This window comes from Narcine bancroftii, chromosome 14, assembly GCF_036971445.1.
Source record: "Narcine bancroftii isolate sNarBan1 chromosome 14, sNarBan1.hap1, whole genome shotgun sequence".
Lineage (NCBI taxonomy): Eukaryota > Metazoa > Chordata > Chondrichthyes > Torpediniformes > Narcinidae > Narcine > Narcine bancroftii.
The window spans coordinates 62,848,069-62,872,105 of NC_091482.1; the positions used below are offsets into that span (position 1 = coordinate 62,848,069).

At 39.2% G+C, this 24,037-nt stretch overlaps 1 protein-coding gene across 2 annotated transcripts in view; it reads left to right on the forward strand.

Moving 5' to 3' along the window:
* Positions 1–1,149: 1,149 nt before the first annotated feature.
* morf4l1 (mortality factor 4 like 1) overlaps positions 1,150–24,037 on the forward strand; it is a 29,316-nt gene continuing 6,428 nt past the window's right edge. The window contains exons 1-8 of one of the 2 annotated variants that reach the window (XM_069910183.1): positions 1,150–1,231; positions 3,498–3,565; positions 8,580–8,666; positions 9,899–9,979; positions 12,917–12,942; positions 16,832–16,920; positions 20,821–20,922; positions 22,532–22,623. In XM_069910183.1, the coding sequence (XP_069766284.1) occupies positions 9,921–9,979; positions 12,917–12,942; positions 16,832–16,920; positions 20,821–20,922; positions 22,532–22,623 (368 nt within the window). In that variant the 5' untranslated portion in view covers positions 1,150–1,231; positions 3,498–3,565; positions 8,580–8,666; positions 9,899–9,920. Of the gene's footprint in view, positions 1,232–3,497; positions 3,566–8,579; positions 8,667–9,898; positions 9,980–12,916; positions 12,943–16,831; positions 16,921–20,820; positions 20,923–22,531; positions 22,624–24,037 lie in introns of those variants that run through there. The other variant, XM_069910182.1, reaches the window with a different exon arrangement.

Genomic DNA, 24,037 nt, shown 5'->3' on the forward strand with positions numbered 1-24,037 from the left:
TCCAAGTGAAAATAGCGTTCAGCAGCTGTCAGGGGCAGTGGGATCAGTGTGGAGACTGATAGCGAGCTGTCGAGAAGAGTGAGGGGCAGTGGGATCAGTGTGGGGACTGATAGAAAGCTGTCGAGAGCGCGGGGCAGTGGGATCAGTGTGGGGACTGATAGCGAGCTGTCGAGAGAGCACGGGGCAGTGGGTCTGGGAACGCTTAAAATGTTTTCTCCATATAAGTTAATGGTAATTGCTTCTTCACTTTGGCTTACAAAATAATTCATAGGGGGGAATATCTGTATGGAGGGATTGTCAATGAGCTGTTGGGTTAGGTAATGAAGGGAAGATACAATGGAATACATTGTCAGGAACTTCTGTAAGAATTAACTTTTGCATGAGTGAAAAGGAAAGGAAACTGGATAACATGACTAGTTTACCAATTGTTGACTGTTTCAATGTCATCTGCATGCATGTGCACTGTCCTTGATATTCCTTCTCTTGGCTATATTCAGGCAATAGCGGGAATTACCCCGTGCATTGTAGCAATGTCAAATTTTGTAATCCCCCCCCCCCCCCACCAAACCTGCCACTGCCAGGACACACAAAGATCAGTATTGAAGCTGCCTTCCAAATTCATCACTGAACAAAAGCTTGAATGGATCCAGGGGTGGGGCACCTTGGCCTTGGAGTGATCAAGAGGTCAGAATTGAAGGAGTACAGATATTTCTGATGGTTATGGATCCCAGAGGTCATGGTAGGAGCAATTAAGATCAAAGATGTAGAAGCCCATTGAGTCAGCATTGCCATTCAAATCATGGGTGATGTATTTTTCCACTTAATCCCATTCTTCTGCCTTCTACCCATAACCTTTGACATGCTTACTAATCAAGAACCTCTGCTTTACGTATACCTAGATTACGGAAAGATTTGAAAGGAGATTGGTCCCCGATATTATTTAAGGCACGGCTAGGAAATTAAAATTTTTTTCGATCAAATAGGGCAAGGCTGAGTTTGGCAAGTAGAAGTTCCTTGTACTTGGATAGCAGTTATATTCTTACTCTTAAGACACCAGAAATTCCTGTTCCTTTTACTGTTTTCAATTTCATGGCCACTCTTTCCACTCTGTTGAAGCTCCTGTCTTTCTGACCTTCACTAAACTGGTTGTGAAACCATATTGCCTGTTGTACCCAAGGCAAGGCCAAAGAGCCACTTGTACATCCGTCGTCTTGGTGGAAATTTCACTCAGGTTAGCAATCAACTTGGAATTTTTCAAGTGTAGTTTTATTGTTGAAAGCAATTGTTCATTGCTTCAAGTGCCGTTCTTTCACAAATTGCTGTTGTCATGTAGAAGAAGCTGTACTCAATTGGCTCCTGGGCCTTTGCCCTACAGAAGTCATTTTTACAACTATAAACATTACAGCACAGAAAACAGGCCTTTTAGCCCTTCTAGTCTGTGGCGACCTATTTGCCTCATCCCATTGACCTGCACCCAATCCATATCCCTCCCCTTTCACCCTTAAGTTTCAAGTTTGTATCTCCCCTGTCTAGATTTTGTCTGGATTTTTAAAAAAAATGATTGGAAAGAACTGAACTCTTTTTTGATTTAAAAAAATTTTTTAAAAATATCCACAGAATAAATATATGCAAAATGTCAATTTTTAAGTTATGTGGCCTCCTTTTAGAAATCAATGTACAGGGAGTAAGCACAGTAACTCCTCTTTTTAATCCCTTTATAGTGAAATTCAATTCTTTTAGTAAGGGCGATCGATGAGCAGCAAATTCTCACCTTCCTCAACTGAGGTACTGTGACTGCGGTGTGTATCATCCACAAAATACATTGTAGTACTTGCCACAGCACCTTCAAACCCAAGGTCTCTGCCGCTATTAAAGATGTGGTCAGATGATGTGTGTAAGCCACCCTTTAAACGTTTTTTTTTTGCTTAACTATCTGGCAAAGGTTTACTGCTGCTCCGAGAGTTTAGCTGTAGCCACTGTAAACAGGCCATGGAATCTGAGACATACTGGTTTCTTCCACACTTTGAGAAGATTGTTGCTCGAAAATGGCAAAGCTCTTTCTGATCACTGTGCCCCTTGTCTCCTGCTGACTCTTCTGAGCTGCCAAGAAAAGATTCCATGATGTTCTGAAAACTGGCATGGTAAAAGTGTAATCTTTTTCATGTACTCCTGGGAATCCCTGGCCCAAGATTAATGGAAGCGGTGAAAGAATATTTGGGATGGTAATGAAAATCTATGAGTCCGAAGTCCTGTGTAAAGGATGGAAGGTGTGCACTGCCTACCAAGACAGGTACTTGCTGCCCCATCTGTGGAAGGGTTTGCCTGCAAGACTCTTCAATTGCCTCAAAACTGAAATCAAAGCAAGCCATTCTCTATACCAGGAGCTACCTATAACTGTAGATACATGATTTCCCTGTCATTTTAATAGAACACATTAGGGATGTCAATTTTCAAACAACTAAGATTCAATTTGTCTTTTACTTTGGAAAGTTGTGCTTTTAATAAAATGTAATGGACTGGTAGGTCCAGGCCCTTGCAACATGCAACACCCCCTTCAGCCCAACTTTTCCAGACCACCCAAGTTGGCATTTTGGGTGAGTTCCATTTGCTCCATATTCTATGATTACACTTCAAACATCTTCTTTGGCTTGGCTTCGCGGACGAAGATTTATGGAGGGGTAATGTCCACGTCAACTGCAGGCTCGTTTGTGGCTGACAAGTCCGATGCGGGACAGGCAGACACGGTTGCAGCGGTTGCAAGGGAAAATGGGTGGGTTGGGGTTGGGTGTTGGGTTTTTCCTCCTTTGTCTTTTGTCAGTGAGGTGGGCGCTGCGGTCTTCTTCAAGGGAGGTTGCTGCCCGCCAAACTGTGAGGCGCCAAGATGCACGGTTTATGATTTAACAATAAAACAACCATTCCATTTTTGCGAATGATTGTTTTTATTGATTATTTTTGCCAATTCTTTTGATTCTAATCTTGATTTTTAATTTTAAAACCATTAGTTGTTGACTTTGGTTTCAGGAAAGGGACACTTTCTTAACTAAGTTAAACAAAAAAGTCTGCAGGTGCTATGATTGTAGTTGCTGTCTGCTTTTTGCTCATGCCTTGATGAAGGACTCAGGCACGAAACGTTATGTATCTTTGCTATATAAGGAGTGCTTGTGTGATTCGTTGAGTTTCTCCAGTAATTTTGAAAGGTTTGATAGTTCTGTCCAGATGTCAGACTTTAGGCTAAGAGGTCCTGACGGTGAATTCCATTGGGGATTATGCAGTTATTTTCTTCTGTTCAATACTACTCTGCACTTTTACCTTTGTAATAGTATTTTGAGCGGCTATCCTATCTGGTAAATGGATTAACTGCTGATATGGAATGTGCTTTGGCCAATATCAATCAAAATATTGCTTCTTTTATCTAAAAATCATACCTCTTAATGATCTGTCTGACTTGCCGGAATTTTGTTAACTGTACTAATTTTTACTTTTTTTTTATATTGTAGTGTGTAAAAGTTGCTATAAAGGACAAACAAGTGAAATATTTCATACATTATAGTGGCTGGAATAAGAAGTAAGTACAAATATTGTATTACAGAAATATGATTGTGTGAAGGACAGTTAATATTAGTGTGAGCTATGAAGAAGGTTTTGAACACGCGCAGCTAGTGTTTATTTTTGAAGTAATGTATCAACTAAATGGTATTTCCGTAACTGTATTTAAATTGCAGTGGAGTATAATGAGATTTCCTCCAGTTCGAATGGATATTTGTTGTCCAAGAATGTTTGACATGTGATTTGAATTTGTCCTCACTGTGCTACCTTGGGTAAATGTTAAATTGTATCTTTTTGAGTTGTATATGTCACAATGGTAATGGAGCTCTTCAACACTTTAAGAGAAGGGTCTATGTATGAATTGAAGGAGAAGACGCTTCTGAATTTTAGAACGCGTGTGGAAGGTTTTCCTTGGGTGATGCAGAGGAAGAGGATTGTGGATTCCGATTTAGAAAATCTAATTGGCAACATGTTATCATCAATACTGTTTGGCTTTTCTTTGACTCCTTCATGCTGGAACGTGTTGTAGTTTTGTAATCGGGCGGCGTGCTCTGTATTTGCCAGGGTTCAGTACTAGCAGAAGCCTAAATATGCCTGAGATTGCCTGTTCTTGGAAGTTAAGCAGGCCCCGGCCTAGACAGTATTTGGAGGGGAGACCGCCCAGGAACACCAGGTGCTGTAGGTTTCATTAAGGGGCATTGAACAAAGTGGAGACTCTGGTAGACAAAAGTTAAAAGAATTTCATGTTTGTTACATTCTAAGTGTAGAATTATGTGGCAATAATGGAACCATTACCTTTTTGACCTTTTTAGATGGATATTTTCACTGGCTGTTCATATTTACAAAACAGATTATCATTGTGTTAACTTGGAAGGAGTTTTAGACACTATCCCTATCACTTGTAGCAACAATTGTTTCCAGTGTCTATGCCATGGATAATCATTCTAATTTGCATTAACAGTCAGTGGTGATGTCCTATCTGTTGCATTTATCTTGGACTTCTACCTTGCACTGAATGCATGAGTCAACAGCTCATTCAATAAGAAGGTGATTCCCAAATATCCCTTAATTGTCAAAAAAAAAACTTTCAGGTGACATTTTTGATGTAAGGCACACTTTGCAAACTACTGAACAATAATAACATATGTTGGCTGAGATTTCACTGGAGAACTCCAATTATATACCTCCATAATGGATGTTGGAAAGGTTAAAATATAACCGCAGACTTTTGGAATCCTTGTTCTGTGGACTGAAAAGCTCAACAGTGAAGAGATGAAATTTAAAACCAAGTCTAGTTTTAGAAGGTTCTTCTTGGCTACTGCCTGCGGCTTATGAGAGAAATTCTACTTACTAGAATTTAGTGTTTCATTGTAATATTGCTTTGTCGTTACTAGCCATGAATAAATGAATAATAATACGTACTCTTGATGGGAATTGTTCTATTTACAAAATCTGTGTTGCGTTCCTTAGTTTATTTTTCACTCATGTTCCTCACTGCTATAGGGATGGATTGATCAAGCAACCCAAAATGTATCTTGCCGTACTTGTTCAACTGTGTAATTATGTTTAAGGAAGCATTTTTCAGGACCATATCATTTTTGCAGCCATAAAGAATCTGCTGGAGGAACTCAGCAGGTCGAGCAGCATCAGTGGGGACAAAAAGAGTAGTTGACATTCCAGGTCAGAATTCTTCATCCAGTCCAAGCGTAGAGTGCATAGCTGGTATAATATGGACGGGGGTGGGTGGGGGGGGGGGGAAGGAGTTAGATGACCCAGAGGAGGATTGGTGAACTGGGGATGGTTGAAGGCCGATGGACAAATGGGGAGGGCGAGAGGTGGAGTTGGGAGACAGTTCATTGGACAAAGGGATAGAAATTTGAGATCGAAATTTTTACTTGAGATGAAAAATTGTACCGCTTTTTGTGGATATCATTTTTGTTTGGTGTTCGGAATGATAAAAATACCAAGAAAGTGAATACAATAGAGTCCCCATTATCTGGCACCTATAGGCATTTCAGATGATAGATATACAAATTTTCCAGTTGTCTAAGATTTGCTCTTCCAATGCCTAATACACCTGCATTAAGAATACATAATTTAAAAGACAAAAGACAGTGTAAAATGTTAAGTAATTTGGAAAAAAAAAATCAGTTTTGTAGTCTTTAATTATGTCAAGTTCACTTTATTCGGGTAATTCCTGTAACTTACAAAATTTAAATACGAACCCCAGTCGCCGGTGCTGTAACGTCGTTGTGCTAATGCTAACTGTGTTGCCGTCATAGATGGCATCCCAACTGCTAAATTCACAGATAAAGCCTTAATAATATACTCAATACTAATAAAGATAAAGACTTATTAGGCAGAGATAGGGAGGCACTTTGGGAGAGTCGCCTGGCTCTTCATCCTGGGCATTGCCATTTCAATGCAACACAACTTTATTGAAACTTTACCACCAACAACTTGACTCTCCTCCACACAAGTATCGAAGTCACCTTCCTCGCGTTGACAACCCAACCCACCTCCACAGAAATGTCTCTAGTCAGGCCTTTGACCTTGTGTTACAGCAAAAAGAATGGACACACATTGAGGGGCAATGAAGTTGCTTTGTGTGAATTAATTTAAACACAGGATCAAACAGAACTCCCAACTATCGTATTTGCGCATTTAGACAGAATAACGGAAGTGCGGTAATTAAGGAGGTGGGACTTGCAAGGCCGCTGCAGCAATGTCATCCTTGACGTCTGATGTACGTGGATGTACATCGCCACTGCAATGAGTGTAACGTGAATCACAAACGTCTGAAATAACCCGTTCACAGAATGCCTACAGTTAACTTTAGACTGCAGGCATACAGGGAAATTTACCGGGGGTCGAGGAGGTAAAATATCAGAACATGAATGGCACCATTCCCATTCCAAGTTTTTTTACACAGCATGTGTTCCGGGAAAATGGCATTAATTTCCTAGAATGCAACGTCTGTGTAGCAAAAAAAGTGGAGTTTAAACAGTGAGAGAATGAGCCAACTGTATCCAAATACCATTTGGTCTATTGTACCAGCAATGAGATTTTGAAGAACTCTGACCTTTACCCACATTGTCCTAACATATTCTTTCCATTTGTATATTTGGAACTCTTAAATGTTATTGGATCAACTTTTAGGTGGTTATTCCAGATAAAGGTAAAGTTTCCATTGTTATCACATGATACTACATTTAGAATGTAACATTCATGAAATACTTTAACTTTTGCCTACTGTAAGGAAAACCAAGGGTCGCCACTTTGTCCAGTGCCCCTCAGAGATGAGGCCTCAGCGAGGAATGAACTCGCAAACCCTGTTTCATTTGAACAAAAGACTCCTTTTGTCATTTTTCTGTTATTCTCTTTATGAATAGGCCAAAACAGAACGTGCGTGACTGATTGGAAGATTTGGAGGGGGTGGAGATGTGTAGAAAAGGAAGATGTAAACTTGTGTAGCAGATTTTGTTCTTTGGAATGTCTGAGAGCACTTTAGCCATTAAATTATTTTTTGAATCTGTATTGTCGTTTTGCTTGCAATATTTGGACACGAGAAAAATGCCAAATGGCTTCCTGGCTGGCGTTGAGGAAAAAATGTTGACCAGGTCCGGGAGCAACCTTGAATGCTGTCATGCAGTTTTCCAAACAAGTAATACCTGAATGATATGTCCTTTAACTCCTGACTTAGCAAGGTATATTTTCAACTGAGGCAAACTGACACTAAACCTTAATCTAACCTGACGTTTGACTGGCCAGGGCTGGCTGAAAAGAAAAATCCAAAAGACACGACTGCAGTCAATTAATTTTAAAATCAACATAAGCGTCCTATACTGGTATCTGCAGCTCCTTTAGTGAATCCACAAATAACTTGATTCCAGGGCTGTAATGTCAGCTAATGTAATGGACATGCAAAGTTTTCACACCATTTTCCAGCTCGAAAATCCTGGGCTGGAAGTGTTTGGTTTTTGTGGCCAACGAAGTTTTGTCATATCACGATTTAACACTTTTTTGGTTTTACACTTGCAGCTAGGCTCACAGGAAGCTGGCCGGATTCTAGGCAGCAGCTACATATTGAGATTTAATATCAACTAATTGGATTTTTACTGTGCTGGCAGTAACCTTTTGAACTTTGTCCTTTAGTTGTGTTTAATGAAGGACTGTTCTCTTCCTTGTGTTTCATCTTGTGCTCATTTTAAAAGTATTTGCATACTTGTTTAAAAACTTATTTAGTCCGCTTTATTCCATCTTGTAATGAATTCCATATTGCAATACACTCAGCTCCCATTAAAACAACTGAATGCACTTCACTCGACAGTGTCTGAGAGAGAACAGTTGATGTATTAAGTCCATCCTTATGTTCATCAGGTCATAAGTTGATGCCCTCTTGCTGAAGACTGTGACCTGTTCATTTGATGTGTGGGAAGGAGTGGATTTGTGTGGGGTCACTGATGGGACACCAAAGGGCGGGTACTTTAAATTGGTGGGGATATCCCAAATGCCTTCTGTGGTGACTCAAGTTAATTATTTTGGGGATGCATAATAGATTAGATACTGGAAAATGGAACTAGAGTAGCAGGTTCTGACTTGAAATGTCAACCATTTTTCTCCCACTGATGCCGCTTAACCCACTAATTCCTCCGTCAGGCTGTTTTCTGCAATTAATTAATTCTGTTAAGTTGCAGTTCCCTTTTAAGGGAACAAAGTACACATTCTATTATTTTGCCAGACTAATTAGAGGTAAGACTGGCTTTCTTTAAGTGTGATTTGCTATAAATCATTCTGTGAGCATCTATAAAGTTGCTGATCATTTAAAATTCTGTGTTATTTCCAACACGCTGTCAGTAGGGATTTTGCCCTTAATTCCCTTCAGTCCCATTGAGAAGTATAATTAGTTATTTTCTTTTGTCTGTCTCATACCCTTTTTAAAATAGTAGGCATCTGTAATCTTACATAGTCAGCTTGAGGAAATGTTCTCGTCCTTTGATTTCCTCTTGTCTTATTTCTCTCTCTATTTTTAGTTGGGATGAATGGGTTCCAGAAAGCAGAGTGCTGAAGTATGTGGACACAAACCTGCAAAAGCAGAAAGAACTACAAAAGGCTAATCAGTGAGTATGTGAGCAGAACTGACGAAAGGGGAAATGAAACTGTCTGCCAGGCACTTGTGAACATCCATTTTAGGATGAACCCAGCACACTCTCTCGGGCTGCTTGGACAAACGGCAATTTTTAAACAGCCTTTATAACTTCAGGAAACAGCAGCAGCATTAAATAAAATTGGACACTGAACCACTTGGAAATATTAGAAGAGCTGACTAAAATGCTCTGTTGCATTCTATGCTTGAATCGAAGTCTGTTCAAAAAGCGTAAGTAAAGAAATGATAATTAAATGGGGTGAATAGTCCAGTGATGCTGCAGGATTGATTGCTATTTCAGTTCCAGCAATTTGGGTTTGATTCTGGCGCTGTGTCTGCACTTCCTCTCTGTTAGCACAAATTTCCTCTTGTTTAGTTTTTTTGACCACCGTTAAACATACAGATTGGCCATTGCTAAATGCCTCTCGTGTGCAAGTGAATGATAGAAACTGGGGAGAGTTGATTGGAATATCAGAAGAATAAAATGAAACTACGGTAGGTGCGTGCTTGGTCACCACAGAGCCTGTGGGCCGAATGTCCTGTTTCTGTGTAGTATGACTTGAATAGTTCACAGATGTCTGTATTTTATTTTCCATCCTGAAAGAATTACTAAGGACAGAATTCAATCAGACTTTTATGTAATGTAGAGATTTTTTATTTGTACAGTGGCTCTCACAAATTGGAGTATCCCAGTTCTTTATAGACAGTGGCACTTTTTAAAAATACAGCCACTGTTGTTTGCTTGCATTAACACAATATGATAGTTGAGGATTATATATTGGCCAAGCATCTGGGAAGAGCTTTTCTACTCGTTGATGTATTGACCTTAGGAACTTTCATGTGTTGAAAGTGAAATTATTATCCAGTAAAATTCCCATTATCTGGAGTGCAAGCAATGGACAAAAAAAAAATTGTGGAAAATAAATAGGTAAAAAAAAATATGGAAGTTTAAAATCAGCAATCCCGTAACACAATCTTAAGTGACCGGAAAATTCACTTATTCAGCATCTACCAATCCCTATAGGGGGTTTCACTGTATTGTGAAGAGATTTCAGTGGTGCATCTCCAATTTGTATGTGGACATAGTGATTTTGTTTTGTCAGAACATGGAAGATAATGACATGGATGAGAAAGAGTTAATATATAAATTGGTGAATTTCCAATGAGAAGCGTTTTGAATGTTTTGAACCTTTCTGTTTACTTTAGAGAGCAATGGGCAGAGGGCAAGATGAGGGGCGCTGCACCAGCCAAGAAGGCTTCCTCCATGCAACAAAAGAATGTTGAAATGTAAGTGACCTGGGTCTGCAAATATAAAACATTCATGAATTTTACAAGTAATTCAGGAGAACTTTTTCATAGTGATAATTAGAATGCAGAATTCACCATCACATTGAATTTAAGGCCATTGGTATGGATTTGTATTTAAATTTAGATAAATGAGGGAGAGAGAGACTGAGAAAGAAATACTGATATTTTGAGATTGAGGAGAGAAAATTCATACAGAGCAAGAACAATGACATTTTGGATTGAGTACCCTTTTCTTAAAAATTCTGTGATTGACATCCTGGGTTAGCATCTAATTTAAATCTAGAATGATAATGTAATGAAGGATTTTTTAAAAATTCTGACTGTTACTTCCTCATAGTTGATTTGAAGCAAAATTATCTTAAATAACCTATGACACAAGACCATTTCTATTGGTATCTCTTTGACTTGGCTTCGTGGACGAAGATTTATGGAGGGGTAATATAAAAATACACAATTATTTGCAAATCCATGAAACTGCAGATGTTGAAAATCTGAAACTAAAACACTGTCTCTGAAGCATAAGCTCTGATGATAAGTATCCATGGGAACCTCTAAAATGTCTTTCTTCCTGATTTGTGGCTTTCTCTTTACCATTATGGACTTGATTCTGCATCAAACCTATTTTCCTCAACTCCACTCTCGCTCTCTCTTGTGGACTGAGCATGCACAGCTCCCAATCCTGCTTCCACATTCTGCAGATCATTCTTTTCAATTTTGGTCAGCTCCAAGATGATTCTACCAACAGTGCACAAGCAGAGACAAAGTTGGAGAAGCTGGTGGGGAAAATCTCCCCAAACTCCAAGTACAATAATTTTTAATCTCTTTGCTACAAAAATAGCAGCAAATGAGTAACTGCAATTTTAATTACATAATTTACTTCAGTATTTTGGGTATGGACAAATGGTTATGTGGAATTGTAAATTTACAATGGGAAAACATGGGAGACCAATTATTCAAAGACCTTGTTGGTATTGATGGTTTAAAAGCATTTGAGGACAAAACCAGATATCCAAAACATTATGCCTATTGCCACAGGATTGAGTAGTGGTTGTCTGGATACATAAACATCCCAAATGTTGACTGTCAAAACAAATAAAACCATGACCATGTGTTAATTGGCAAAGCATTAGGTCAGGAATCATCCGTGATCTCATTCTGGGGCCTTTGATATTGTTCAGTTAACAGAGCTCCATTGTCAACGTGTTAGACCAATACATGCCATAACGTCTTATGGTCGCATCCACTTCCAAAGAATCTGAGCTGGTAGCTGGCTCCCTTCATGGACAGTAATTATTCATTCCATAATGTTTTGTCATGCAGCTATCTTTGTCATTTCAAAACTGAATACTCCTTGTAGTTTACATTTGAAGGCTGTTTGAAAGTTTGTTCTTGTAGTAGCGACCACTGCACTATAATCTGATTAGGTGCTGCTCTTAAAATGGAGCACTGACATACAGTCAGTTAGGGCAGGAGTGACCCTGGGCTTCTAGTTAATGGTCAGTTTAATTCTCCATCCCTCTCTCACTTTGACCTCTGGCCCAACATATGCTTGACGAACAGCATCTTGTCTTGTTTCAGGGCATGTTCACACTTTGGGACTCGATATTGAACTGTCCAACATTGATTGACTGCCATTTCTTCCTGTCTGTTTCAGAACTGGATATTTATGCTGGTGCTAATATTTAACTCAGTTTCTTTCTCATTTACGATAACCTGGGCTACTGGGCATCCCCCACAGTCCTGATATGAGCAATGTTTGATGCTGGCTTAAGCCTAAACGTTCTTCTAACTGCCATATGTGGTCTCTTATCAGTCACTTCTTTCAACTCATCTCTTCCCCCACCATCTCTATAACTGAAACTAAATTCTTTTCTTCCCATTTCCGACAAAAGGTCTTCAGTCAGAAACATTACCTCAGCTTCCCTTTCCATAGATGCCGAGTGACCTGTTTTTCTGCTGTTTTCATTCATGTTCCTTTTTAAAATCTGCTAGACATAGTAAAAAGAATCAGCAATGAATTATCTCGATAGTGGGGACAACTATGTGCAGCATACATTCTCCCAAACTCAATGAGAGGTATCTGAGAGGCAACATTTCATGCAGAGGGTGGTCTGTATCTGGAATGAGGTACTGGAGGAAATTATATAAGCAGGTACAGTTACTATATTCAAAAGACATGTTGCCAGTTATGTAGATAGGAATGGCTTTGAAGAGTATAGAACTAATGAAGATTGATAACTCGCTCGGCATGGGTGGGTTGGCCTGAAGGGCCTGGACCCCTACTTCATTTTTAACATGCATGGCTTGCATTTTTTTGTTTCATTTTTGTCAAAACTTAACTAGGGGTTCAGTGATTGTATTTCTAGCCAAATTCAGGGTTGGGTGGGCCCGTTTAATGATTTTCTCCTAATGTTTTACTGAACTGCAGAGTTTTGGGGATGGGATCGAGAGAAGGTGGAGGAATTCTGGAATTTACTTGAGAAACATTTTCCCTGGCTTCTTTACTCCCTGGCTAGCCAGTGAGAGCTGCATTATTTGGAATGCTTTCCGACTGAATGTTTTCTCCAGCAGTCTGTTCATTGCCAATGGCTCTGTAAAGGGCATGATATTTAAACAATGGCCAGGAGAAATGTTAATTGCAGCAGTGTAAATCCATCAGAAAGCAAATTAACAGATTCTGTTTTCAGAAGAATTATTTAATAAGGTTTAAGTGTGCCTGTTGCAGGAAATTTAAATTGTTTATCCATCTTGTACTAATTTCTTGAAGACATGCCACATACAAACGGCCCTTCTTGCGCCACTGCAGTAAAATCTATTTGCTGGTTTACCATTTGAAAGTTTTTTTTTTGTTGTTGATGAGAATAAAGAATTGCATTAATACGGTGTACAAAAATCATAAAACGTTCTCTATTTCAGAAAAACCAAGAAGAATAAACAGAAAGGTAAGTTTGCTTAAAACTCTGAATTAAGTCTTTGTTATTGCGTAGATCGTTAATACAACAGACAAAGGCCTGATGCTTACATACAGAATCTAGAGTTAGTTCTTACCCCTGGGTCCAGGCACTGGAGCAATAAACTAACTAAAGCTCCTGACCAGGTTCTTTTTCTTTCAATTTTTAAAAATTGTTTTTTAGAGGAAATACAATACCATAAAGAAAAGGGAACAAAACTGAAAATACAGTATCACATGGGTACATATTAATGTAAAACTTCAAACAGTATAGACTCTCTATTCCCCCTCTGCATGGGTGAAAATAAAAAAAAAGTATTGTGTGAAAAAAAAACAACCCACCTAACTTTAATGATTAAAAAAAGAACAAAAAACAGCGGAGCAGCTTATCCTGAGGGTTACATATATTTTGTAGTTTTTAGTTCCTACTGTAAATCAAAAAAAAAGGTAAAATTGTATCTCATCTGGAAGAGAGTACCTCTAATCACATTAGAAACATTTACATCATATGAAAATAAGACATAAAAGGTCACTGTGTATCTTTAAATTTCACCGATGAATCAAATACGATATCTAATTATTTTCTAAACTTAAACAAGACATGAGAAAACCAGTGAAACACTGTTGGAGGTCGAGAGTCTTTCCATTTGAATAGAATACGACTTCTGCCCAGCAATGTAGAGAAGGTGCCAAGATGGTATGGAGAAATTCAAAGTTGTATTCCTTTGGAAAAAATTGCATATAGTATGAGAAATAAATATGCTCCTTTTGCATATTTGGTGCCCATACACCCAATTATTAGGTTTAAATTTGTAATAATGTCCACTTTATGCCTCTAGATCTGTGAGATTCTCTGAATTGTTTTGAAGAGCTTCTATATATGTGTGTTAGACGACATCTCTCTGTGCAGTCTTGAACATTTTCTTTTTCTTCTATGTTTATATAGCTATAATTTCTTTTATATTAACTATTTGAAGGTAGGGGTGAACACAATCATGTATGTAACTTTTGATTTGTTTCTTTTCGAATGTGTATTACTATATTAATTCTGATCACTGCATGTATGGAGAGAATCTTAAATAAGGTATAAAAAAAAATGTAAAGAAGGCCACAACCTGTTGTGTGGGTATAGAAAAACTCCTTATGTCTGGGTCAATATCCCTGAAAAGAGCAGTTATTGGATTGGGTCATAGATCCACCTGGAGTAGAGTTGAAAAGATATTAAAAATGTATTTCTAATAGTTTTCTAAAGAAGAACAAGACCAAAACATGTATGTCAATTTAGCAATTTCAAATTTGCATCTGTCACAAACAGGGTTAATATTAGGAGAAAAAACAATAGCCAATTTATCTTTGGACATGTGAACATGATACACCACTTTGAATTGGACTAATGAATGTCGGGCACATAGAAGAGGTATTTATCAGTTTAAAAATGTTGTCCCATAGATCCTCAAGATGATGGTCTTGTAAATTTTAGTTCCCAAGCCTTTTTAATCTATGAAGTACTGGTTATAATTCTATAATCTATCATATATAATTCCAATTAACCCTTTCTGAGAGGGATTCAATTGAAAAATATTATCAACTGGTGGATATATAATTGGAAAATCTAGTAATGTGGCATTTAAGAAATTTCTAATCTGTAAAGAGCTTTTTTTTTAAAAAAAAAAGAGATTTGTTGTCATATTTACCTGCAAGATGTTCAAAAGATCCTGACCAGCTTCTGTGTGGATGTTATTGACCATGTGGAACTATTTTGAATAGGATCGTTTTTTTTTACCCATGGCAATGTTTGAGGTCTTAAATAAATTATAATTGCCGCATTGTTTCTTGTGCATAAATTGTATGCAAAGTCATGAGGTAAATCACAAGACATATTTAGAAAAATAAAGGGACTGGTTGTAAACCGAAGGTGAGATTGGGGTTCTTGACACTGGACTGGTACAGGATCCACTACTCAGTGTTTTGTTGGGAATGATATGTTGACCAGCATCCCTTTGGAAACAGTTATCAATTTGACTCTCCGCAATCCACATTCCCACCAGGTTCTAGGCACAGAGGTCACATTATCCTCAATCCACATTCCCACCAGGTTCTAGGCACAGAGGCCACATTATCCTCAATCCACATTCCAACCAGGTTCTAGACACAGAGGTCACATTAGCCTCAATCCACATTCCCACCAGGTTCAAGGCACAGAGGTCACATTATCCTCAATCCACACTCCCACCAGGTTTTAGACACAGAGGTCACATTATCCTCAATCCACATTCCCACCAGGTTCTAGACACAGTTACATTATCCTCAATCCACACTCCCACCAGGTTCTAGGCACAGAGGTCACATTATCCTCAATCCACACTCCCATCAGGTTCTAGGCACAGAGGTCACATTATCCTCAATCCACACCCCCAACAGATTCAAGGCACAGAGGTCACATTATCCTCAATCCACATTCCCAACAGGTCCCAGTCAGAGAGGCCACATGACCCTTGACAATCCACATTATAGTATGACACTAATAAAACTGAAATAATTGATTAATATAGCTATAACACTGCTATGGTTGTGGAAATGGGTGTACAAAATATTTCATTATCTACATTTTAACAGAAATATACAGTCGTGCATTTTCTCAGATGTTAAGACATTTGATATTCTTGAAATGCTATAATGCTAAATGTATTCCATTAGAAAAAATAACATATAATTTAAGAAATAATATTACAATATTTGAACAAATATGGGAGCCATACATGAAACACAATAGAGAAACCCTACCGGGGACATCTACCACCTAAAATGACAGAAGGAGAAGGGAATGAAAAGAATTGACTCAGTGGAATTTCTTGTTTATTTTTATTGAGTGACGACATTGTTTGACGGGTTTAATGTATCTTAGATTCTGAACTTTAAATGAATGGGAGGGGAGGTAGGGAGGGTGGGATGGGAAGAGGGAGGGGTGGGGGGAGAAAATGACACTATATATTTGAAAAGGAAAATGTATGTATCTTGATCAATGTGGTTTATAGTGTGAAAAAAAAAAAAAATTGTATATTGCTGGGATATAGTAGTCAAATGTAAACCTGCCACAGATTCTAATGTTAAAACTAGTTTGATTTGATTATTGCAAGCACAGCTGCTTTACTGATTTTTTTTTTGGGGGGGTGGGGATTGTTATTAATGGTGTACAGGGAAAAGATTGAAATGATTAATTTCTCTGTAAGCTTTCAGAAGAGCCAGTGACCTGTAATTTCAGCTTTCAAGATATGATAGTTGATAGGGGAAAAAAAACCCATTCTCTTTGGAAAATGGATCAGTTTATACAGCTCAGATTATGAACTGGTGCAGAAGAAGAACCGGGAGGGGCATTTTTCCCTTGACTGTTGGGATCTCGAGGGCTACCAGATAGTGAAAGGGGGTTAGACCTGTGTGTAAGGCCCAGGACCTTGTTGATTGTGATAAATGGGGTGCTGAGGGACGAAGCAAGATGACTTGAGCCAACAGACAGAAACTGAATGGCCACTGTAGATGAGCAGCTTTCAAAGAAGATTTTGATTTTGGAGGATTTACAGAATTCCTGTCTTCAAATGATCTTGAAACTGGTCAAATTGATAGGGGCATTCAGGATTGACTGAAGATACCCTCTTTGGAAATTGCACATTCTGATGAGCACCACTTCTTGATGAATTTAACCATTTTTCGATGCAGCTTTAGTACTCCAGTTGTTCACCGGGGAATTGTACAAATGATATTTTGGCTGAAATCTTTGACAGTCCTGCCTGGAAATGGTGTGGTTATATAGCAGTAATCTCCTGAGGGTATCCTGGTTCTCTTGATAATTGCAGCAGTAACGTCTTTGTTTTTGGCTTTTTTAGCCCCCACAGCTGGTGATGGAAGTGGCACCAGTGAAACTCCACAACCTCCCAGGAAGAAAAGGGCAAGAGTGGACCCCACAATGGAAAGTGTATGTAGTTTGTTTGAATGTGTGCTTAATATCCAATAGCAGCACCAGGATGTAAACTGGTAGAAACTTAATCTCTAACTAGTATTTGATCTCAAAATCCTGAACTTGCTACTGCACTATTACTTAGATATGCTGATGCCTAACCGTTACGGGATACAGCCATCCATTGACTTGCGTCCGGTTTATGTTCTGGAAGTGGGGATCCAAATCGATTTGGGCATAAGTCAATCATTATAGGTGAAATATACTGTGCAACGTAACCTACCGTGGCACACAATTTTTTTCAGATAATTATGCAAGAGAGTGTGCTTTTTTCAAAGTGAATAGGGTACACATTAATTTAATAACACAATAACAATTAAAAGTACATTCATATAGATTTCAAATTGAGTGTGTACTATTGTACGGCTGGCAGCACAATCGCTTTGGCTCTTGAGCTCACATGTTGAATGCGTGACTTAAAGTCCCCTAATGCCCGCCAACATTGGTCCCGGTGTAAATTAACATTTTTTTATTAAGCCCTTATGGTAACCTCAGACATATCTGCGATTGAACGTTACTCGATCGGGCGTGTTGAGATATTGCTGTACATGCATTAAATAGCAGAAGTTTATACATATGAAAACTGGATACTTGCACACATACATTCAAGATGTTACATTTTAATGTTGGTTACTTCTGTAGTTAATTAGCCTTTGTTCCCTCCCTAGGAGAGCTGTGTTATCAGCTTCCTAATAAACCAAGATGCCACACGGTTAGCATAGAACAGGGGTGGTCAAACTTGCTTAACGTAAGAACCACATATGATAAATTTCACGTTTGAGAGCTGCAAGACATGATACAATATTACATACATATTTTTACTCTTGCATAATTTGTTGCAACATGTATAAATATGAAGAAATACATGTATATAATATTTATCCACGTATGTTGTTTTTAAACTGCAACTGTATCGTTGGATAATTAAGGGTTTTGGGGGAAAGATGGAGCTGGGTCCATGGCCAGATCAGCTGTGATCTCACTGAATGTGAGAGCAGGCTCAACGTGCCGGATGGTTGATGACTCTTGTTTCTGATGTATTCTCTCTTCGGTAATGTTGCTACCACTGGTGTCTGCAGATGCCTGCACCATTGCAGCATCCACAGCTGAGCACACGGTCCAGGAAGCGACCACATGCAAAGCTGCCTCCTGCAGCAGAGCGAGGCCAGGGGACCCACAGCTTTGCTGCTCCTGCCCCACCCTTCATTCCCCTCTTCCCAGTCACCAGTGGGATGGGGGAGCAGCTGTTGAGATGCGGAGCGGTCTAACCTCTGCGCTGTCTGGTGCTGACTCTCCAGGTGGTGGAGCCAGGATTTGCCCATTGCCACTGACAGGACCTTCACTGCTGCTGCCAGGTCCAGCTCTATCTTGGCTTGGTGCTTGGATGACGACCTCATTGGGGACACCATCCAGCCTCTCCACTCTGTCTCTGTCATCTTTCTTCCCCCACCTCCACTGCCAGAGTGCCTGCTTTGAATAGGCACCCTACCTCTGGGCAGGCCATGCCTCATGGGAACTTTCCTGGCTCATCCCTGGCTTTCTGACCTCTGGCCGCTCCCTGCAGAAGGCCCTCAGCTTTATCCTAATGCACAACCACATTGGCGAGCCCTGCGATGGTGTGGCCCGGCCCAAGCAAGGAGAACCCAATTCTGGTGTGCAAGGCTCACTTTTCTCCTCTGTAGGACTTCATCTATCCATTGCCAATTCCCTTGTCATTGCAGCTGGGCTGTGACCATCCTGGGTTCCCCTCGTCCGTGCAGGGATTTGGAGTGTCCTGAGGCGGCTTTGGGAGTGCTGGTATCTCCTCTGACTTCACCGGTTCTCTGCCTCTCTCTGGGTGGCTGACTGCAGATTGGGCCAACTGGCTTCAGAGTCTTGGTACCCTGTGCACACTGAACCTTCGTCCCGAGGCTGTTGAGATTTTCACGACGCCTCCCTAGCCAAGCCTCTGCACTCCTTCCTGGACACCAGAAGATACACGGAGGAAGGACCATTGTCTATTGCAAGTCATTCCCACTAAAACAACCTCTTTGAGCACGAGCTCGTATGATTCCTGTCTCAGACAACACATTTCTGTGAGCCACACATGTTATGCAATCTGGCTCATGAGCCACAGTTTGGCAGAGGTAAAGCTCAATGCTATTCCAGCACCAGCAACCTGGGTTCTAATCTCCAGTTGTCTGTAAGGAGTTTGTACATTTCCCCTGAGATCTGTGTGGGTTTCCTCCGGGTGCTCCAAAGACGCACAGGGTTAGTAGGTTCATTAGCATTTTTGTGTAGTGCTGGATTGTGGACTGGAAGGGCCTGTTGCCTTACTGTATCTATCAATTTTTTAATTAAATCAACCGTGTAGAATGAAACATTCTGGCTTCAGTTTTGTTTCATGAGATGGTTCTAGTTCCTGACCACTACCCAAAGCAGTTGGAAACAAGTTTACAACTTTGGATCTTGGATTATAGCAAGAGAAAGACAGGGCATGATTTCTCCCTTGCCTCGTTGTTGGCCAGAGCATCTAGCCCAGGATGGTTCATGATCACTGTGGAATGGGTGGCTGGTGCCTAAGGCGCAATGCCCTGTTGAAGTGTAACAGTCAACCAAAGTGGAAGAAATAATGGAGTTCATATGTTCTCCTCTTGTCCACATGGGTTTCCTCTGGGTGCTGCAGTTTCATCCCAGCTACTCCAAAGGTTAGTAGGTTAATTGTTCACTGCTCTAGCTCCAAATTAAAATAAAATTGGAGTTTGATGGTTGCTTTTCTCTTAGGAACACTAACTCATCTTATTAATTTTTCATTAATCTATTACAACTGAATCATCAGGTTTTTTTTTAGTTGTGGACTTCATAATATTAAATTAAGAGAATCTGCTTAAGGATGCAGTGTCCTCCACATCTGGCGACCAAACCTGGATGGGGTGTCTGTTTGGGGGTGGTGTTTATATTCTGCAGATGTGCTCATGAGCTGCTGGTAGCTTTTGGAAGGGTGCTTGGGTGAGCAAAATGTTATTAATGGTATGTGGGTATCACTGGCCAAGTGAGTATTTATTGTTAATCCCGTAGCCCTGGAGCAGAGACGCCTGCTGGACTTCATCAGAAGCATTGCTGTAGGTCTGAAATCGTGTATCAGTCTGACCAGAAAAGGATGTCAGCAGTCCACCAGATGTTTTTTTTTTGGAAAGATAAACTTCAGATATATTTATTGTTTTTTAAATTTCCCAGCTCCCAGGCTGGCAGTAAATTCATGGCCACTTCTGGGACCAGCCAATAAATTACCAAACCTCTGGGAGTCTAAATTTCAGTTCCCTAAATTTTGAAAATTTTCAGAAGATTCCCGATTCTCTCTTCAGAAGAGAGTTTTAGATTTCCACCAACACCTTTTAAAAACATCTAAACTTGGTGCATATATACATTGTACTTGTGCCTATGACAGTAAACACTCAGACTCAAATATGCTTCCTGATCACCCCTGAATATTAGGCACTGTTTATGCAGGAAAATGAAATTATCTGTGCAGTAAAGGGCTCATAATTTCATTTCCTATATGATTTTTGGTAAAGGTTCATGCATTCTACTACAACTTTCCTAAGTTGCTAATTCACATAACTGAATTAATGCACGATGGAGTCTAACCAAATCTTCATTGTTGCAGCATATCTTGGATTTCCCAATTGCTGCTTGATTCCTTGATTAATAAAGGCTTTATAGGGTATAACTGGGAAATTTGATACAATAATTGTAATGAACAATGATAATTTGTAGAGATCCAACTTAATGCATGCTGCTTTGGATGTGAATTTTGAAAGTGCAGTGTAGACAACAGGAATCCATATAATTGATGTGGCCATACCTTGACTTCTGCAGGAGGAGACATTCATGAACAGGGTTGAAGTAAAGGTTAAAATACCAGAAGAGTTGAAACCATGGCTCGTGGATGATTGGGACCTGATCACTCGTCAAAAGCAGGTAGGCACTAACATTTGCCAAAATGGTTGAGGAAGAAGGGAGTGGTTGATAGGAACTAAAGATGCTTTTAATAGAAAGATGAACAGTTGAAGAGGAGAAAAGAAATAAGAATTTATCCGTTAAGCAAAATGAAGAATGGTGGAAAGAACCTTGAGAGAAGCAAAAGCAGTCATGGAGTCACTGGGTCTGTTTCTTATCTCCTTGTACAGTAAAAGTTCAAAAATTAATTCCACCCAAAAATCTGAACTTGAAATACCTCAAACTTTTAAAATTTAGCAGGTTTCTGTCTGTGTGTCCATGTATGCGTAACTGCCACAGATGCACCCAAGTCATGGAAATGGACAACTAAATATTTATTTGGGTTTTTTTTGGATGGGGTTTATTAATGAAACATGTGTCATTAATGAAATATTATCAAAATTGACCTGTTCATCTCTTTATTCTCTTTAAATTTAAATTTTAAAAGTACTGCCTGACAATTCAGAAAATCGGGACCAACACATTCCCTGAGCAGTCTGGATTTTTGGACTTTTACTGTATATTTCATGAGTAAACCTAACACCAGGAGATTTATTTTGGATACTAGAGTGTGGAGACATATTGTTATGGTGTCCAAAAATTGATGAGTTACTTTATCATGCATACTTGATACGTGGGGCTGAATGGTTTAATCCTGCTCCTTGTATTCTTGTAATGTGCTTTTTCCACTTGCTTGTCATCGATTTTGCTCAGGTTATGAAGCATGATGAGCTGGGAGTGTTCTTGCTTAGGCACCTTGCATTGACATTGTTGAACTCGGCTTCCTTTATTCTTGGCTTTGTGGCCTTGCCGTTTCATGGGTTTAATTTCTGCCATTTTGAACACTGACCAGTGGACACATGCTGTTGTGCTAACTCAAGGGTACATGTGGCCACTTTATGCAAATTCTCCCATAAATACTTAAAGCATATTGCGAGGCAGGAACATTAGCTTCTGGGGTTGTGTATTAGAGTAGCAAGAGTTAATTCAAAAGACAACCATTACATGTAAACCCCCACACACAAAAATCAAATAGATGCATTGTCTTTAAGAATCCAGCTGCCAGTTCACAGTGGAAATCTGCTTAAGAAATGCCAAGGCAAATCTCTTACTGGTATTTGTAAAGTACCTTATCAACCAATGTGACATACATTGATGCTCCAAGGCTATCAAACTAGCCACTGGATAGAGAATATTCTGTAACTACATGGGGGAAAAAAAATGTTCATGTTAACGACCATTAAGGGAATTTGTTTCTGTCATAGAAATATTGGATTGCAGACAGCTCCTCAGAACCTGGGGACGGCCGACAATATTATTTAATTTTATTCAAGAATATTGTTTTTTGAAAATGGTAATTGGATGTTTTTTTTGCACTGACAATAATTGTAGCTGTGTCTGGATAAATAAAACGTGGTCGGTGAACCACAGTTTTGTATATGATTGGGATTGTAAATTGGACATGTTAAGTAAAGTTGATGGTTTATTGTGTGTAGTAATGGAGAATGAGTGTTGTTGATTCAAATTGATCACCTTGTGTGTATTTGCAGTATGGCTACACTTCCTAACCAGTAATCATTCCTCTCTCAAGCTGTTTCACTTGCCTGCTAAAAAGAATGTAGACACTGTTCTGGAAGAGTATGCCAACTACAAAAAGTCACGTGGGAACACTGACAATAACAAGTGAGTGATTTTGTTCAGTTTTGTATAACTTAAAATGCAAGTCAAGTTTATTGTCATCTGATTGTACCAGTACAACCTGACGAAACAGTGTTCTCCAGTCCTCTGTGCAAAACATGCAGACACACAACCAGACACAACACACATAATACATAAGCAGTGAACTGACCACTGGACATTTCACTGGGATCTTTTGCTGAGAACCTTAAAAGCATTACTTGATCGTTCTTGGGAATTTTTATTCTTTGGAGTTCCCTTTTGCTTGGTTTCACTTGCTGGATAATGATATTATTCTTAAAGATTGAAAATGTCTTGTGATACCACAAGGTAATGTGAAGTGTCAAACCTATTGAGTTGATGATCAGTAACCATTTTGTGAATCTGTTTCACATTTCAACAGCTCAGATGAATGGTTTTGCTTGAAAACCGAAAATATCAGATGGTTACCTTTAGATGTGAAATTTAAAAAAACTTGATCATTCTTAGAAGGGCAGGAAGCATTAATGGAGTGAGAAAATTATAACATGTTTTTTTTTAAATTTTTTTATTTTTCACACCATAAATCACATTAGCCATGATATACACTTTTTCTTTTTAGAAAATTATAACATGTTAATGAGCTTTGATCAGTGCTAAAATATCAGACAACAATAGTGATTCTGTAATGTCACACAATGCAAGCAAGAATAATTCATTAAAATGAATGTGGCTGATATTTCCTAGTTGATTTGCAGTAATAACAACCTGCCCATTGATCCTAACATTAATTTTTCTCTCAGCAAACAATGTATACAGCAATGATCGCTACACTGCTCTGGGGTATGGAATATATAAAGTTCCCTCTAGGTGAAGAAAGTTCCTGTCCTTTGTGAGTGCCTAGCTATTCTAGATACCAGAGCTCTCCCAACTACCCCATCAAACAATTAAGAATTCTGTAAAGATCACTTGCGATTGTTCAAGGGGACATGGGATTTCTGAAGCCTGATTTTTAAAATGCTGATTTTTTTTTCTCTGCCATTTCTATATTTTTCAATCTAGTTCATAAAAACATAAAAAAATAGGAGCAGAAATCAGCCATCCAGCTCATCAAGCCTGCTCTGCTATTTAATGGCTGCCCTGATGATAGGCTCATCTCCACCTACCTGCCTTTTCCTCATCCTTTAATTTCCCTCCTATGTAAAAATCTATCCAACCTTGTCTTGAATAAATTTACTGAAGTCGCCTCCACTGCTTCAATGGGCAGTGAATTGCACAGATTCCCCTCCCTCTGGGAAAAGCAGTTCCTCCTCATCTCCGTTATAAATCTACAACGCTCGAGGTTATGTCCCTAATTTTGTTTTTTATAAAATCCCCTCTCATTCTTCTAAATTCCAGCAAGTACAAACCCAGACAACACTTATCTCATAGGCTAGTCCCC